This window comes from Phaethon lepturus, unplaced genomic scaffold (assembly GCF_000687285.1).
Source record: "Phaethon lepturus isolate BGI_N335 unplaced genomic scaffold, ASM68728v1 scaffold41450, whole genome shotgun sequence".
Lineage (NCBI taxonomy): Eukaryota > Metazoa > Chordata > Aves > Phaethontiformes > Phaethontidae > Phaethon > Phaethon lepturus.
Window position 1 is genome coordinate 4,708 of NW_010510738.1, and position 15,913 is coordinate 20,620.

General features: G+C 44.8%; 1 protein-coding gene across 1 annotated transcript in view; it reads left to right on the forward strand.

Moving 5' to 3' along the window:
- Nucleotides 1-14,000: 14,000 nt before the first annotated feature.
- Nucleotides 14,001-15,913, forward strand: part of LOC104616652 (polycomb protein SCMH1-like) — a gene marked incomplete at its 3' end in the record, with an annotated part of 14,861 nt that continues 12,948 nt past the window's right edge. Inside the window, exon 1 of the mRNA XM_010281728.1 lies at nucleotides 14,001-14,025. Within this exon, the coding sequence (XP_010280030.1) occupies nucleotides 14,001-14,025 (25 nt within the window). The remainder of the gene's footprint in view (nucleotides 14,026-15,913) is intronic.

Consider the following 15,913-nt stretch of genomic DNA (forward strand, 5'->3'; position numbering starts at 1 on the left):
GTAAGCCCCTGCCTCCTCCCAGCACGCTGAGCCCTCTCCGTCTGCGTTTGAAGTGGTGGGACACGTGTCCAGCTGCGTCTCCAGCAGGCGGGGGGGTGGCTTGCATTCTGTCTCCCCTACCTCATGGCTGCTGGTGGCCAGAGAGACTCCCTGGGCCACTTGCCAGAGGCTGCCTGCCCTCCGCATGTTCCCTGCAGCCCGCAGGGGAGGCCAGCAGCAGAGGAGCAGAGCCTTTAGGAACCCGGGCTGGGCTGCACACATATTGTGGGAGGACAGGGGCGAGCAGCACTTCTTCAAGGCAAGAACCGGGCTTGCCTTGCTCCCATCAGCATGAAACACCATCCACATCATGCTGCTTTATGTCCCTGAAACCGGCCAGTCTGCAGAGGCAACCGCACTAAGGGTGAGATTGGTTCCCCAAGCTCGGGCTGCACGTGCTGGGTGGGCTCTGCAGTGTGTCTGGGTATCTCCTAGCAGTGCTTCCTCCCTGCTGTCGCTGCTGCAGAGGCCCTTGCCTCCCTGCTCCCCTCTTTTGCTGGACCGTGGCCTTTCTTGCCCCAGTGGCACATAAGGTAGGAGAAATTTCTGCTGTATGCGCATGTGCACACGGAGCGTTATTTAAGTAAAGGCGCAGTGAGCAGGCAGAAGAGCTGATGAAGTCTGATGTGGACCGAGGAGGAAGTTGCACCAATTCCACTTTCTAAAAATAAGTCAAGTGAACGTTCCTGCAGCCTGGAGGCTGCCGCTCTCTATACGCTGAGTTTGTTTCCTTTTTTTTTTTGGTCTTGTTCTGGCAAATTTAAAAAAAAGATGCTACAGTCTATCAAAATACTGCAGTGGTTTTGTGATCAGATATATGCTTATGAAGAAAGTCTTGGTTGTTCCAGTGTTTCTGGAAGTGACCTTGAAGGATTACCTACACATAGTGTTTCTTAGAGGTTTGTCTAACCTGTTTTTAAAGATTTCCAATGATGATGATTCAGACTTTCCTCGGCAATCTACCCCAGTGCCTGACTATCCAGATGATTAAGGAGCTTTGCTTGATTTCAGGTCAGTATTGCTGTACTTTAACCCCATCATTTTGACATTTCACCTTCTCTCTGGTAGGCTACCAAAGAGAAGAAAAATTCTGTAAATGTAAAAGCAATAATCTGTGTAGTTTGATCTTCCTTTCTACCTTTCCCTTCTGTGTTCAGAGAGCGTCTGCTGGCTCTCGTGCACTGCTGTGTATTTAATTACATGTGTGTGGCAGCTGGGAAGCCCTAGTCCTGACTCCTCATGTTGTATTGGCCATAACAGTCCGAGCTCTGTGCTGATGTCGGTGAAAGTGCGGTGCTTGAGGTGATGTGTGTTTTATTAGAATTGTCTATCACACATTCCCCAGTGGTCTCATACCTGTAGCAAAATGCACATTTCAAACATCTTACAGAGTTCTTGGTTAGTAGTATATTTTATAAAAATCAACAGGATGACATTAAATGTTACATTACTTCAAAACATGATCTAGAGACATGCTGATAAAACTGTTGCTGAGTAGGCAGGAGCAGAATATTGTTTTCTGTCATGGGGTGGGGTTTTGTCTCCTTTGCCTGTGGTTGAACATTTCATGAAATGTGCATTTGCTGTGGAACTTCACAATCTGCCACTAATTTCCCATCCCCTTCCATGCTACGATGGATCTTCCTAGTAACTGACAGGCATTATAACATTTCCCCGTTTCAGTTATTGATAAAATGGTTACACTGCATTTCAGGGAGAGATCTACAGTTGAAATAGGCTGTGATGATTTTTTTTTTTTTTTTTTCCCTTCCCCCAGAAAGGAGAGGAAAAAGGAACAAGGCACTCAAATTCTTTCCTGGGATGAGAGTTACTGCCTTGCAAAGCTCAGATGGGCTGGGGTGGACTCGTAGCTGTAAAGCAGTAACAGTATTGAAGCTCTCTGCGTTGCATGAAGATTTCTGTGATGCAGTTATCCTGTTTCCTTACTGTATTTTCTAGCCACTAGTATATGCTGATTGTTTTGTCTGGGGCTCATATGTTTTCCTGGATTGCGTTTTTGTACTGGCAGTGTGTGACTGTTCCTGCAGCCCTGCAAGGAGCGACTGCAGCAACAAATGTGTATGATACCTTTACAGTGCCCCTGTCTTTCTGTCTACCCTGGAAATCACTGCTACTGCAGTTTTTAGTCTCATTATATATTAAACGTCATAATTTTATTTCCATTTTGCTTCTGCAGAAGTCCTTGGTGAATCTTTTTACTATTGCGTGTACCTAGAGCATGTTCGTGTTGTCAGGCAGTTGTTTGAACGATTATGGTGGCTGGATGTCTCTACAGTCTGATAAGAAATGCCCTTCTGTGTGTGCATATGCTATCTCTGTAGACCTGCAAGACTGATGAAAGGTACCTGGCAGGTGGAAAGCGATCCTCCCTGCTTTTTGCCGGGAGCAAGCCCAGTGTGAGGGAGCCCTGAACTGGGAGCCATGATGCTGCGTTTGTGCTGGGCAGCGGCGTACTGATTGCAGTTGCACAGTTTCAGGTCAGAGTTTCTGGTGCCTGGTGAGCTTGTGCCTGCCTGCAAAAACACCATGGAGGCATCCTCATCATCAGCTCACGTCCTGAGTTGTTAGTCAGACTCTTGAAGACAGTAATTCTTGAGGTAGTGCAGCATCATTAAAAAATGTTTTCAGGTGGGTGTCTCCGTGAGAGAATCAGCTGTGGATGGAAGATTGAAAACTCTGCTAATGTAATGATGTGCTATCAGCCACCAAATGTTAGGATTGTTGTTAATTTACATCTGTGTTAGTATTTCTTACTAGTTCAGTAACAGTGTAATGCATGGTTCCCACATTGTTCTCTAGGTTGTGGAAGTTTACATCTTTCGGGTTTTGGTGCTATTAGTATTTCTGTCCTTGTGTGCAGATTACTCAGTAAAATCCTTTTTTTTCTGTAGCAGAGTATCTGCTGTACCTTGTGTTATGTACAGTTGACATGACATCATCCAGAAGATATTGGTGACGGATTGACAACAGGTATCAGCTCTAACCAGTGAGGCCACCACCTCACCGCTTGCCTGGAAATAAACTGTGGCAGACAGCAGATCCTCCTGGCTTGTCATGTGTCTCCAGAGGTGAAGTCCTTGTTGTCATTTCCACAGTCCCAAAATGGAGGTTTTTGGGTGGCTGTACAATGCCACATGTCCCCCAGCATGGCAGGAGGTAGCGCATCACTTGATGGTGAAGGGCATGTGCCCCAAACAGGGCAGGAGGAACTGATTGCATTCAGGAATTTTATCTAAGCCCCTGCACTGTAAATGTGGTCAGTTCCGCTGTTCTTCCAGCGTTACAGGGAGGCTGAGGGATGGCTTTGTTATCTTGGCTCATTTTTCATCACCATGTTATCTTTGCTTGTGTCTTGTGCATTACTGGCACAATTTCTATTTGTGTATGTGGCAGTATATATTCAGTGTTATCCACTGTGCCTGACCAGAGGACTTGGTCTGTTCTGTGTCTGTTCAGTTATTTCATATTGTTGTCAGCTGGAAAATCTGTAAATGTCCTGTGATATTTTATGGCTTTATAAGCTGTACAAAATGTCCAGCAGGTAGTTTAATGTCTAGCAGATACAGTCTATAAGAGTGCATTTTTTTCATTAGCTCTTTGGCAGACACTGAACATACTTTCGTGGCTGCAGGATGGACTTTTGGTTACTTGTGGTCATGGTTGTTTTTTTTTATATTGGCATCTACTGTGTGTACATGTTGTTGCCAAAATAAGAGATTTCATAGCGTCTTGTACAGACAACAGTGGAGGGCCTCTCAATATATTTTTTAGTTTTTCAAACCCTTGGCCCTTCAGGAATGTAAAGCAGCCTAGTAACTTTTTATTTACTTAATTAAAAGCAATCTGTTCAGCTTTTCTTGTAGGAACCGGATAGTGATTTTTCCTCTCTGGGAGTAATTCTCTTGAGATAATATTTCTGTGTACTGCTAAATTGCTCGCTCTTATAAACATTTACAGAAGTTTTGATGGGCATTTGTTAGAATTTCTTTGTATGCAGACTTTGCAGCCTGTAGAGGATATTTCACCTATTTCAGTAGATTTACAGTTTTGACTCCTGGGATTTTAGCTCCTTAAGTCACAGATGAGACCAGAGTTATACACAGGATAAAAATAGAAAGCAGTAATTAATACCCATCCTCGGTGAGCCTGGGTCTTCCAGTCTGTCTTGACATGTTGCACTGCTGCAATTTCCTTTCCTTTTCCTAAGAAACAGATGAATTAATATCTCTCTACATGAGTGAGAAGATAAAACAAAGATGCTTGCTTCCTGCCCTGGTGTGTCATTCCCCTTGGGGTACAGTGAGTTTGTGTGAGCTCTCTTCCCCCATGCAGCCCTGTTGCCTTGGCAGGCTGCTGGGCTGGAGGAGGCTGGGCAGCAGATGTAATGGCACAGCCTCTCCCTTCGCCCTCCTGGACATCACTCTTACCCTCTATCCAGAACTGCATTATCTCTGTCTCCATGCTCCAAGCAGCAGAGACTGACTCCTCTTCAGCTCTAGCAGGAGTAAATCCAGGTTTGTGTGGCGCTGCGCCATACCCTGAGGGCTTGGATATTTTTTTTTTTTTTTTTTCATTTCTTTTGCAGGCAGGGCAGATCAGTAGGAACTTTTTATTGTCTGTCCTCCGCTTGCCCAAGAAGAATCAACTGCTGGGCGTGTTGGAGGGAAGAGCTTGACTCTGAATCTGACTGTACTGCTTGGCAGGGGAGACCTTGCCAAGGTTTTGTCACTCTAAGGGTATATATACTAAAGGAATCATCTTACCTTGTCTTCCCTGAGAAAACAGGTTCAGGAGGGCAGAGGGAGTTGTATTTGGTAGGTCTGGGAAGGTTGGCTGTATGAATGTTGAGTCAGGGACAGGGTTTTGTATACGAATCTGTGAAGAATTTACCCTTGAGTGTGACTTGAGTCATGGCCCCCACCAGTGCTGCTTGCCACTAAGGACGTGACCGTGTTGGTGCTGGACCCCAGGAAGTTAAGAAATACTTAACTCCAGAGAAAGTCATTACTTTGTGCTGGATGAGGGAAGAGAGCACCTCATGCACTCTAAGTAACTTGCTTAGTGATTGCTTTGATGCCATGTGAGGCTTAAGGATGAAAGTTTTCATCCTGTGTATTTTCCCAAGGGTTATTGCTAAGCATTCAATTTAATTGTTAGGATCAGTTATAGAAGGAAAACAGAAGACAAGAAAATGCAGTATGTAACTATCATCGTCCCCCATGTTGCTAGTATTTTAGCTCATTAGAGAGAGGTGATTTTGTCCCTTACCTTTTTTCAGGGCTGGTTTGCTCTTGTCTGCTCCCTGAGCTCTCATCTCCCTTTATGCTGTTTCAGTGGAAACACCTTGCCTTGGGTGTCTGTCCCTGGGGAGCCTCCTCCTCCTCCGTGCTGGAGTGCTTGCAGGATGCAGGGTAATGTGAGGGATCGGGTCATCTCCTTCCCCTCTCTTTCCAAGGCTTTCCTCATTTACATTTCTATTGTGTCCCCTAATTACCATCCCTTTGTTTTTTTTTATTCCCCCTCAAGCTGCCTTTTCCTGCTTATGGTCTCCTGAGGATGTTATGCTGAAACTTTATCAAACTTACTAGAAATAGTTTATGCAAAATCTTCTTTCAGGAATTCTCACATCCAGCTTGCAGCATCGTTACAAAGTCTGTGGTGACATTTCCAATAGAGACACAACTGGAAGTCTGACCTTTCTTTCTGGGTTACCTCCTGTTTCCCCTTGCTAGGGACACGGGTATATATTGTCTTCCTGGAGTTAAAGTACATTGATTTTATTAATTAGTATTACAAATCATGTATATATTTACCCACCTGATACTTCCCATATCTCCCATCCCACAAAGAGCTTAGTTTTTAATAAGATACAGTCCAGCAGAGAATAAGTATAAGGTTGATTAAACAGGTTTTTGTAGAATATATATACTGGGTGTTGAATAGAGACCTATGAAGAGTTTGCACATTGGGGCACATCTCTGGGGCCACGTACATTGTATGTGTAATTGCTGTCTGGAAAAGCAGTCACGATTTACTGTGGGAGGGGTGCTATATTAGCCTGTCATGTAGCTGGGAGAGAAGGTTGTGCCTCTGTTATAGCCTGGTGATGATATGGAAACCATGCCCTGAGTTTTTTTATGTACTCCTGTTTAAATTCTTATTTAAAGGCTTTGAAGTATCCTGTTGTGTGTTTTTGTATGGGGTGACTTTGTAACCATCATGGGCAGAATCCCATTTCAAGGTCGTCTGTAAGCCATCTGCTTTCATTAATAGCTTTTGGCTTTGGCATGTGGCTCAGTGCAGATTAAAATAGCCACATTGCTGCAAACCTTTCTTTACGCTCTGCATCAGTTTGGCCTTCCCATTGAGCCTCTGCAGGCTGGGTGCACCCTCACGGGAGAGGGTGCTCTGTGTTGCACCCTGCTCTCAGTGTGTCCGGCTTGTCCCCGGGTGGTGGGGGATACGTGACCCAATGCAGAGGTGTATTGGGGTGCACCATATCTCTGTGCCCCTCTATGCTCCTGGGATTGCTTTGAAAGGAAACCCAGGTATGTGCAAAACTGTCATGTGGCCTGGCTCCCAGCCATCAGGGTGTCAGGGTTTGGTCAGAATATGCACTGTGGAGTGCTGCATGTGTGATGCATTTTCTCCTCTACTTCGAGGTTACCTTTGTGGGTTGGGTGTTGGGGACACTGGCATGTCACTCTAGGTAGCTTCCACTGCTGTAGCCCAAGCCATCCCTCTTCTAAAGGCAGAAAACTTTTAACTTCTGACTCTGTGAGTCCTCCTGACACCAGGTAGTTATAATGCAGATGGTTCAGTGGCAGAAACATCAGCCTAGGACACAGATTCAATTCCTTGCTTTGGTGTGTTCTTGTAAGTCCATCAGTCCCTCGTTTTTCTACATGTAAAAAGTGCCTCAACTGTATACAAAATCAGTGTTGGTTTCTATTACGGTGCATTTGGGAGGGCTCCACTGGAGGAACAGTGGTGGCACAGGTCAGAAATGTCTTTGCTTAACACACAGAAACAGTGACCTGCTGCTTTTCCCAAAGCTCCTTCAGAACATTTATGGTGAGCCATGGTCTTGGTGGCCTCATTCACATTGGGATGTGGTACATGGGCATTGCTCACCCAAGGGGAAACAATGGCAATGCAGAGCCTGGAAGTCAGTTCAGCAGCAGGACTGTGGTGCTGTGTTTTGTGTTGCTCTGCATGGGGAGACTTTAGCTTTTGCACCATTTTCTTTCTATTGGTGTGGGAATTTTTTAAGAAGCAAAGCAACACTGGTCATAAAACAAAAGCAGTTCTGCTTTTTCAGCAATGTGTGAATTTCTTACAGCAGTCAACCCTCGTCTTTCTAAAGAGGATCTGAAGGGCCAGATGCTCACTCCCATCACTACAGAAATGGGAGACGTGGAGCAGGCCAGCTTTAACTCTCAGCTTGTCAGCAGAAAAGTCTGTACTAAGAAGATTCGACATGTTAAAGGGCTTCCTCTTAGCAGACTCAAGCCAGACTGTCTCACCTGACTTTTTTTAAAGCCTTTTCCTCTCTCCAATTCTTTCAGCCTGGGTATCCTGTTCCTGGAGCATGCCAAATGGAGTTTTTATTGCAGCCTCTTGAATCTTAATGGAGAGCAAGGTCTTCTTGCAGTGATACATGGCAAGATGTTTCTATTTTGAGCCAAGCCCATGCTGGAGTTTTTTTTTTTGAGAGAAGGAAACCTTTACTGGAATCCTGCAAGGCTTTATTTCATTTCCTCTGCAGTCTTGAGAGGTGGTAACTGCTGCAGCCTCCCTTGTGGTGGTGAGTGATTTCTTCCAGAGGTCCCTGGTTTTCACCCTCATCCTGAGCTGTTGGCTTTCCCTTGAGCTCGACTCAGCAGTGTCTGATGATCCAGCTGTCATTTGCTAGGAGGTTGACCCATCTCCCCTCCAACCTGAAGGTGTTCCAAAGGAAGTCATAAAGTTGATATTTTCATTGCAGAGACATGGTCTATCCAAGTTTTTTACATGTTTTTGTCTCTCTTAAAATATGTTCTCCCCTGAGATTTGGCTCAGGGCCTAAGGAAGTGTGTTGCTCGTGATCACATCTTTGAGACACCTCAGTGTCTTAACATCTTTCACAAGAATGTGTTTCTGAGAAGCCAGTCGTGAAGTCTGGAGTTTATCAGTTCACTTCTTACATGGTAGAAAGATAAAATTAGTTCCAGAGAGAGAGAGATGTTGGAAATGACACAAAATCCTTTTGGTAGAAAGAGGAGTAATGGTTTGCAGCCATCAGATATTTCAGATCACACAAGGGGATCAGTAGTCCAGATGGAAATACCAACATTCATTGTTACAGTGTTTCTCTGAAAAATCTCCTGGTATGAATGTAAGGACCCTTAAGACCTAACAAGGGGAGATGCTTTCAGAGGTGGTGTAGCTTCATCAGCTTTTGTTCAGAGCTGCCAAAATGTGGCTTTGCACATACAAGGAGACATAAAACTCCAGTCTTGTCCAGGAGGATGATAACAGGGAGGTGGAAGGAAATAAACCTGTTGGTCAAGATAAATTTTGACTCACCTCTTCAAATTTTGCAGCTCTTCACTCTTGAAAGTTTCCTTCAGGTCCCATGTAAGCATTTCTTTGTCATTTTGGTTTAGTACTTGTTCTCAGTTGTGGCTGGCTCCAAGGAGATTTGTGTTCAGGGTGATGCTGGGAGCTCCCTGCTGGTCACTGGCTTCTACCCAGAAGAGGGGTCAGTCGGCTGGCTCATGAGAGAATGCTTTCAGGGGGAAAACCATTATTTTAGACCAGCAAAAGTTAATGGTGTCCACAGGTCAGGCAGAAATCTGAGGAGCCAAGTCCAGTGTGATAAACAAAAGAGGTAAGAAGTGTTTCATGCTGGCAGTCCTCTAATTTCCCAAGTAGGCTGAAAATGTCTTTCATTGCCTTTAATTTCTGTGCCTCCACCATAGAAATTAAAAATGGCAAAAAAAGATGTTAAATGAGCAGGTTGAGGTGGTTATACGCATCTGCTCATCATGTCTCTTGTGCCTGGTTTTCTGACTGAGTCGGGGTGAAACTGGGCACTCCTGTATAACCTCTGGTGCATGTATGGGCTTCCAGAACGGTGCTGAAACTGGACCTGCACGGCCCCAGTCTCCAGCTGGGAGGCTGGAACGGCAGCACTGCCATCACCCTTGAAGGGCAGGTACTTACAGTGCTGCCCTCACATTTCTGGAGATAATTTGTAAGGGATAGCTTAGTTATTGGAAACATTGATAGTGTTTGATGGAAAAATACCCATGAAGAAAAACTCAGTGGAAGCAGAGGCTATGTGGAAGGGTTTTTTACTAGCCAGACTGGTCATGGTGCTCAAGACCCATGTTTTTGTGGGGAAACAAATCAATGACTGCAGGCATTTTGCATTATGAGAAACTATCAGGAGTCTCTTGTTGCTGTCCCATGGGATTTCCAAGAAGCATCATTCTCACAGTCCTCTGGCAATATGCAATTTTCTTTTTTTTTTTCCATGATCCTAATCTCTGGGGTATGTATCCGACCTAATAAAAACATTTTGAGCTTCACTGTTGGTAGTTTTCTTCCTCTTCTTTCTGAAGACATCTTGCCTGCTGGCAACTGCATTGTCCGAAGAGGTTTGAAGCTTGGCACGCTGTCAACAAAACTTCAGTTACCCTTTCAATCAAACATGGTAGTGCTGTGAATGGTCTTGGCCTCCATCCCAAGGCTCACCATAATCTTCCTCATATAATAGGAAGTCCAAACAACCCCAGGAGATAATTCAGATGTGAGTGGTGCCTTTAGTGGAATAAAGAAGTGCCTAGAAGAGACATTAAGAACCTCAGCTTTAACTCTTTTCATAATTATGCACTCTGAAGGAGCGGAGGCTTTGTAGTTAAAGAGATTACATGCATCTTATGAGGTCTGTGTAGCTGTGACAGTATCTTCCACCCACATTTTCTCACTTTTTGTTTTACTGACATTGCAGTTGCAACATTTAGTGGAAGAATACTGCAGAGCAGGCTGCCCTATAACCCTGAAGGTCCCTTCCAATCTGGCACAGGTAAATTGAATCATTCTCCCCTTAGGGATGATAAAGATGAGCGTTTGAAAGAGCCTGTTGGTAAGAGCAGTGGGGGGGGAGAACTTAATTAGATTAAGATGCATTTCAGTGATGTTTGTGCTGAGGGTTGTGTGGTGTGGCTGCTGGAGAGGGCAGGGGTCTGAGCTGGGGATGCCCTGGGATGCTCTTCCCAGCCCTGGCTGCCTCTGTGCTGCCTTTATTTTTTGAACAAGAAAGAGGAAAATACATCCGAGGTGTAAATCTCGGTGTAAACCAATGCAAGGGGTCATTGGGGTGCTAACAAAGCTGCATCTCAAGCTGGTGGCCTCTGGCCATGACCCGGTTCTGGCAGCCTGGCAGGGAGGCAAGTGCTCAGCTTTTGGTTGCCAAAATGCATCAGCTAATGCGGGGATGTGGTGGGCCCAATTTGGGTGGTCACCCCACCTTTTAGTCAGCTTTTGCTTGAGGTGTAAGTACCAATGGCCTGTGCGTTTCATTCTTTAATACAGTTATAAAGGCTGTTTTGCTTTTGAATGTCTTTGTCCTTTTTCAGTGTTACTTGTTTACTTGTCTTGATAATATCCTCCATGAGGAAATTGCATGTGTGTTTATTTCCAATAAACAAAATTTTTTTTTTCCGTGGTATATACTTGGGTTTTTTAGTATTACAGGTTTGCCCTGCTGCACTGTGGAAGGGGGTAATTTGGAGTCCCCAATTCACTCCCTTCATGATGTTCATTATTTTATACGCTTCTCCTGTGGTCTCTCTCCTTTTCATTACTAATCAGGTCTAGTCTTTAAAATGCTTCTTTATGTGATGGTCTCTTTTTACAAAAGCCGAACTAGTTTATATCAACTCAGTTGATGTGATCTTATATCAAAGGTGTTTAACAGCTGCGGTCCTGTGTACTCATTGCAAGCTGAACTTAAATTGTGTCAAGTTCTGTGCTGCTTTGCTATGGCAAGTGGGAATGCTTGTTGCAGCTGTCTTAAATTTAAAATTGGATGTTTTAAATGAATTAAATATGAACATGAATAATGCAGCTGGTAACCTAGCCTTTCTGCAATTAAATGCAAACTTTTTCATTTTGTTTCTATGCTTTCAGGTTTTGATATGTCGCAGTATTTGTACTGACTTTGCTGTCTTGTAGGAATGATGGGGAACTAGAGCCCGTGACAGTTCAGTGGAGCCGCTGGCACTTTTGATATCTTGGTGAGTGGAAGTTGTTTGAAACTGTGGGAAACGCGCTTTATCTGCTACAAAAGGCAGCAAATCAGTTGGCCTTTTTAGATTTTAAGGTAGCATCCTGCTGTAGTGAATTTGCATATTGATCTGCCCTTTCAGGGTATAAATTCTGGAAACGAACACCACATAGAACTGTGGTCTGTGCTTGTAAGATTATCTTGACAGCCACAAGCGTGAGAAATACAGCTTTTGAAAAGGGGAGTTTTAACTCTGGTATGCAGCTTTGTACAAGTGTCAGGTTCTGGAGATGGGGTATTGCAGCATGTGCTGGGCTATGTAAATCTCAAAGGCTTTATTTGATGCAAAAGTAAGATTGTCTCCTTTGTGTTACTGACACAGCCGACATGTTCTCCTCAGGGGCATGTTTGTGTCTAAGGTCACTCAGGAAAGTCTGTGTGGATAGCCCATTTTTCCCCCTTTCCTCCTAAACTGTAGCTTCTGCTATTTATTACTTTAAGACTCATTTCTTTCTTTTCTTCAGTCCCTGAACAGTGTAAAGACCACATACATCCGTACTGCATTTCTCCCTGTCCTGCAGTGCCTGTTAGCTTGCCTGCTCTGCCATTCACATTCTTCATTCTAGACTGAAGTCTGTCTTCTTCACTGGGGTGTTACAGGCTTGCTAAAGCTTATAGGGCAATTACGCTTGTCTTCCAATGAGTTGTCAGTGATATAAATTTATAGGGTATTTCAGGTTGGAAGGAACTTTTGGAGGTTGTCTGGTCTAGCCCCACATGCAAAGTTGGGCTGGCTTGGAAGTCAGATTCAACTTCAAGGTTAGATCAGGCTGCTCAGGGTGGTAGCTTGTGATGCTTGGAGTATCTCTAAGCATGGAGATTTTACAGCTTCTCTGGGCAACTATAGAATGAAATTACAGCCAGTGGTAGTTGTCAATTCACAACCCTGTGTTAGAAAGCCCACCTTATACCAGTTTCAGCAGGGCTGGGGTACACAGGCTGTGTCTCCGTGGCTAAGAAAGAGTGGGCAGAGGCTGGTTCCTGTCCCTGGGTTGTAGTGAGGCTGGTGGCTCACATCTGTGCAGGCTGAAGCAGCTTTTCAAAAGCCATCTGAGTGGCACAAGAACACCCGTCCCATGCCAAACATGTGAGATTTATGAGTAGTGTTTAGGTACTTCAGAAAGTCCCACATCTGGGGGAGCTGAGCAGACAGCAGAGGTACAGGGCTTGTCTGGTGCCTTTATATAACACCTTTCACCCTGGGCTTTATGGCTGGGGGACTTTTCCTACCATGACTGCTAGCTTTTAATAAAAATGAGTGAAGAAAATTATGAAAAGAAGCATTAAAAGTTTTAAATAAGGTTTCACATGTAGATTATTTTCCGCTACTTAAAGGAAAAGAAACTTTACTCCTGTAAACTTTACTCCTGTGACAGGTATGCACAAACACGCTATTTATGAGTGAGGCAACAAGAGATGACTATGTACCTTTTGATTTGAATTAAAAACCAACCAGGTTTTTTTTTAGTATTTTCCTTCTTGGAGTATGGCTCAATGTTACAAGCACTGCATGTAAAGGCTGTAGTTTGTAGCACTTGTATAGAAAATTGAACTCTATTTCTCTTACGTCTGGAAAAAGGCCGGTTTTCAAAACCAAAACTTCTTGCCGAGTTTGATCTTAAATAACTCTTTAAGCAGAAACTCAGCATTGCATCCTAAGACAACATTCTCTTACATCTCCAAGCCTGACTGCCGCACTGTGAACAAAATGGAGTTATATTGACACAACTAATCTTTCATTAGTTAGTGTAGTGTCAAAACATGCTTTTACTAGCTTTCCTAAGGGCTTGTTTGTGGCTCAGCCATTCATTTACGTATTTTCTGTCAGGGCTTGGCAAGGCTCGGTGTGTGCAGTAGGCGCTGCCCCGTGAGACCGGCTGTGCAGGAGCACCGGTCTCCGTGTACATGTCCAGCACGCATCTCCCAAGAGCTCTGCTTTTCAGTAACGTCTGCTTATAACAAGAATGCAAATGGTTTTTCTTGTTGGGGGCAGTCCAGCCAGTTTTCCTCTGATGAGGAAAAGAAAATGCAGTGCAACTTGGACACTTGTTGCAGTACTAATAGCAAAAATATTTCCTGGGTCATTGTCCAATTTCTCATCCTTATTACCCAGAACTGCTGCAAGCAATTTGAATTGCAAGTGGTGAGCTGGGGATTGTGGTGCTGCTTTGCCAGAGCTAATGTTATGTTTCCGTGTGTATTCTTTCATAAATTTCAGCTCTGCCTCCCTTTGTTAGTGAGCATGAGCAGCCCCCCTTCCACGCACACACTCAGGACCCACTGTAGAGTTAGCACGGAGACTGGCATATGCTCCTCTCACTTATTTATGCTGCTCCTACTGCTGTAAATTTGAAGTTGTCCACATGTTGGAGAAAGAATTCTAGTTTCAGGGGGGTTGACATGAATTGTCTGTGTTTAGTAGGAGATATTCTGTGCAACCCAGGGTGAAAGAGCATCTACTTTCTCCCTGCTGTGTGATTAGTTAATGTGAATGTCTGAGTACTCCAGAATGGGGAATTTTCTCATGTTTATTTTTTTGTCCTAGACATCTTCAGTTATCTAAAAGCAAGACAGTCCCAGGATAAGGACAGCAGCAGGTGATATAATGCGGAAACCAGGCCCTCAAAAAGGTGAGCAGCGATGCTTGGCACAGCCAAAGGCCCAGTAGTGAGCTGGTGCCGATTGCAGGACCGAGTGCATTGGGAGGCTGGCGATGGGGTGGGAGTGTGGGACACATGTGGTTGCAAGGTTGAAACAGAGCCGCTTGTTCCTCTGGCAGCGTGCAGAGAATGCCTTACCAATCTACCTCTGAGATGGGCAGAGGAAGAGTTCCTTGCTGGGTGCACCCCTGCAGCTCGTGGGGCACAGTGTCAGGCAGTGAGGGTGCTCTGCGGAGCCTGCGGCACGTACCATCTGCTTAGTGCTCCCAGCGTGAGGCAAACTGCTTCTCCACTGGCACAAGCCTTCCCCTTCTAATGAGGCGTGAAACCAAAGACCAGCCTACCTTGTGGAGATGAAATCTGTTACAGGTGCTTACCTCTAGCCTCCTGAGTCTCTCGTCCTGTTACGTGCAGTGGCAGCCACGGTGCTCGGGGCGGCCGCATGTTCACTGCCCGTGTCCTGCTTGCCCCAGCAAAAAGGGTGAAGTCAAGCAGGCTGCCTGCAGCTGAGCTGCTTGGACTTCTTCTTGTGGTTAATGAAAATATTGATTTCCTTTTATGTTGTGCCATGCATGTGTGTTCGACTGGAGTGATCTCATCACATGGGCTTTGGAGGATGGGGGAAGGGAGAAGCGCAGAGGATCGAGCATCCTCCACAGTTCTTTGTTCACATCTGCTACATGCTTACAGGGTTTATTGCAGGAGATTTCTATGCTTGATTTCTCTCCTCCCTTTATTTTTTTTAAATGTCTTCCTTGCTTCTCTGGTGGTTCATCTTACAGAAGCATTATCTTCTTCCTAACACTGCTTGTCCTTTAATGAAGTGAAAATAAATGAAGGAAGGCAGGGAATGGGGAGAGCCTGCTGCGAGGCAGCTGGAGGGCTTGGTAATAAACGAGGCAGGTTGATTAGTCAGCAGTGTGGCCGCAGACCGGCCTGGCTGAATTTAGCCTTGCATACAGCTTGTCCTCTCTGCCTCGTGGAGCGGGGCACCTCCAGCCAGCATGACTGTGTGACCTGTGCTGTGAATGCCATGCCATAGGTTGCAGAAGTGCACCTGCATTGTGCACACGTGGGTTTCTGTCCTACTTACCTGCTTTTTTAATAACGCATTGAGCTTTTCATTTTTCTTTATTTACCTGCAGAAATTCTCACATTTCCCTCCCTCTCGGCTGCTTTTGCAACCTGCTTAATGAGGATTTTTGCATGTTAAAGGTTAAGAATAAAATGTAACTTCACCTGCAGAGTATGACGAGGGGCTACTCTTGAGTGCACAGATGCTATTGGGTAGCTGTTCTGCAACACTGGGAGGAGTGTTACCCATCCTGGGGGGCTTTTTTGCTTCTGACCTAAATACTTTGTGTCCTTTATTCTTGCTTTCTTAAGAAGATGGCAGAATACTGTCCTTCATGGGATACATTTATAGGAGGGGTGTCCTTCCATCCTTTTCATTTATTTATGTCTCTCCAAGGAGGCTCTTTGTCTGGTCCATGTCTAGCGATGCTGTGGCCACACTCTGTATGTCCCTCGTGTTCATTTAAGGGCTGAAACCTACATGCCGTCTCCCTGTCCATTGTATTGAAAAGAACACATCAAGAAGAGAAGATTGCAAAAATAATGGTCCAAAAGCAACTTCAGACATCTTAAAACCCACCAGGCCACTCTAGCAGCAGCTCATGGCCTGCCTCTTTCAGCTACTTGTCAGGAGATTTCAAAACTTTTCCTGTTTTCTTTTTTCTTCCTTTCACAAGGAACTGCTTTTCGTGGGGGCAGGGCACGTTTCGTAGATCACTACCGAATTGTTGTTTATAATAGCCCTAACAATGCCTTGTAAAATAAATGAGCTGGACAGCAGGAA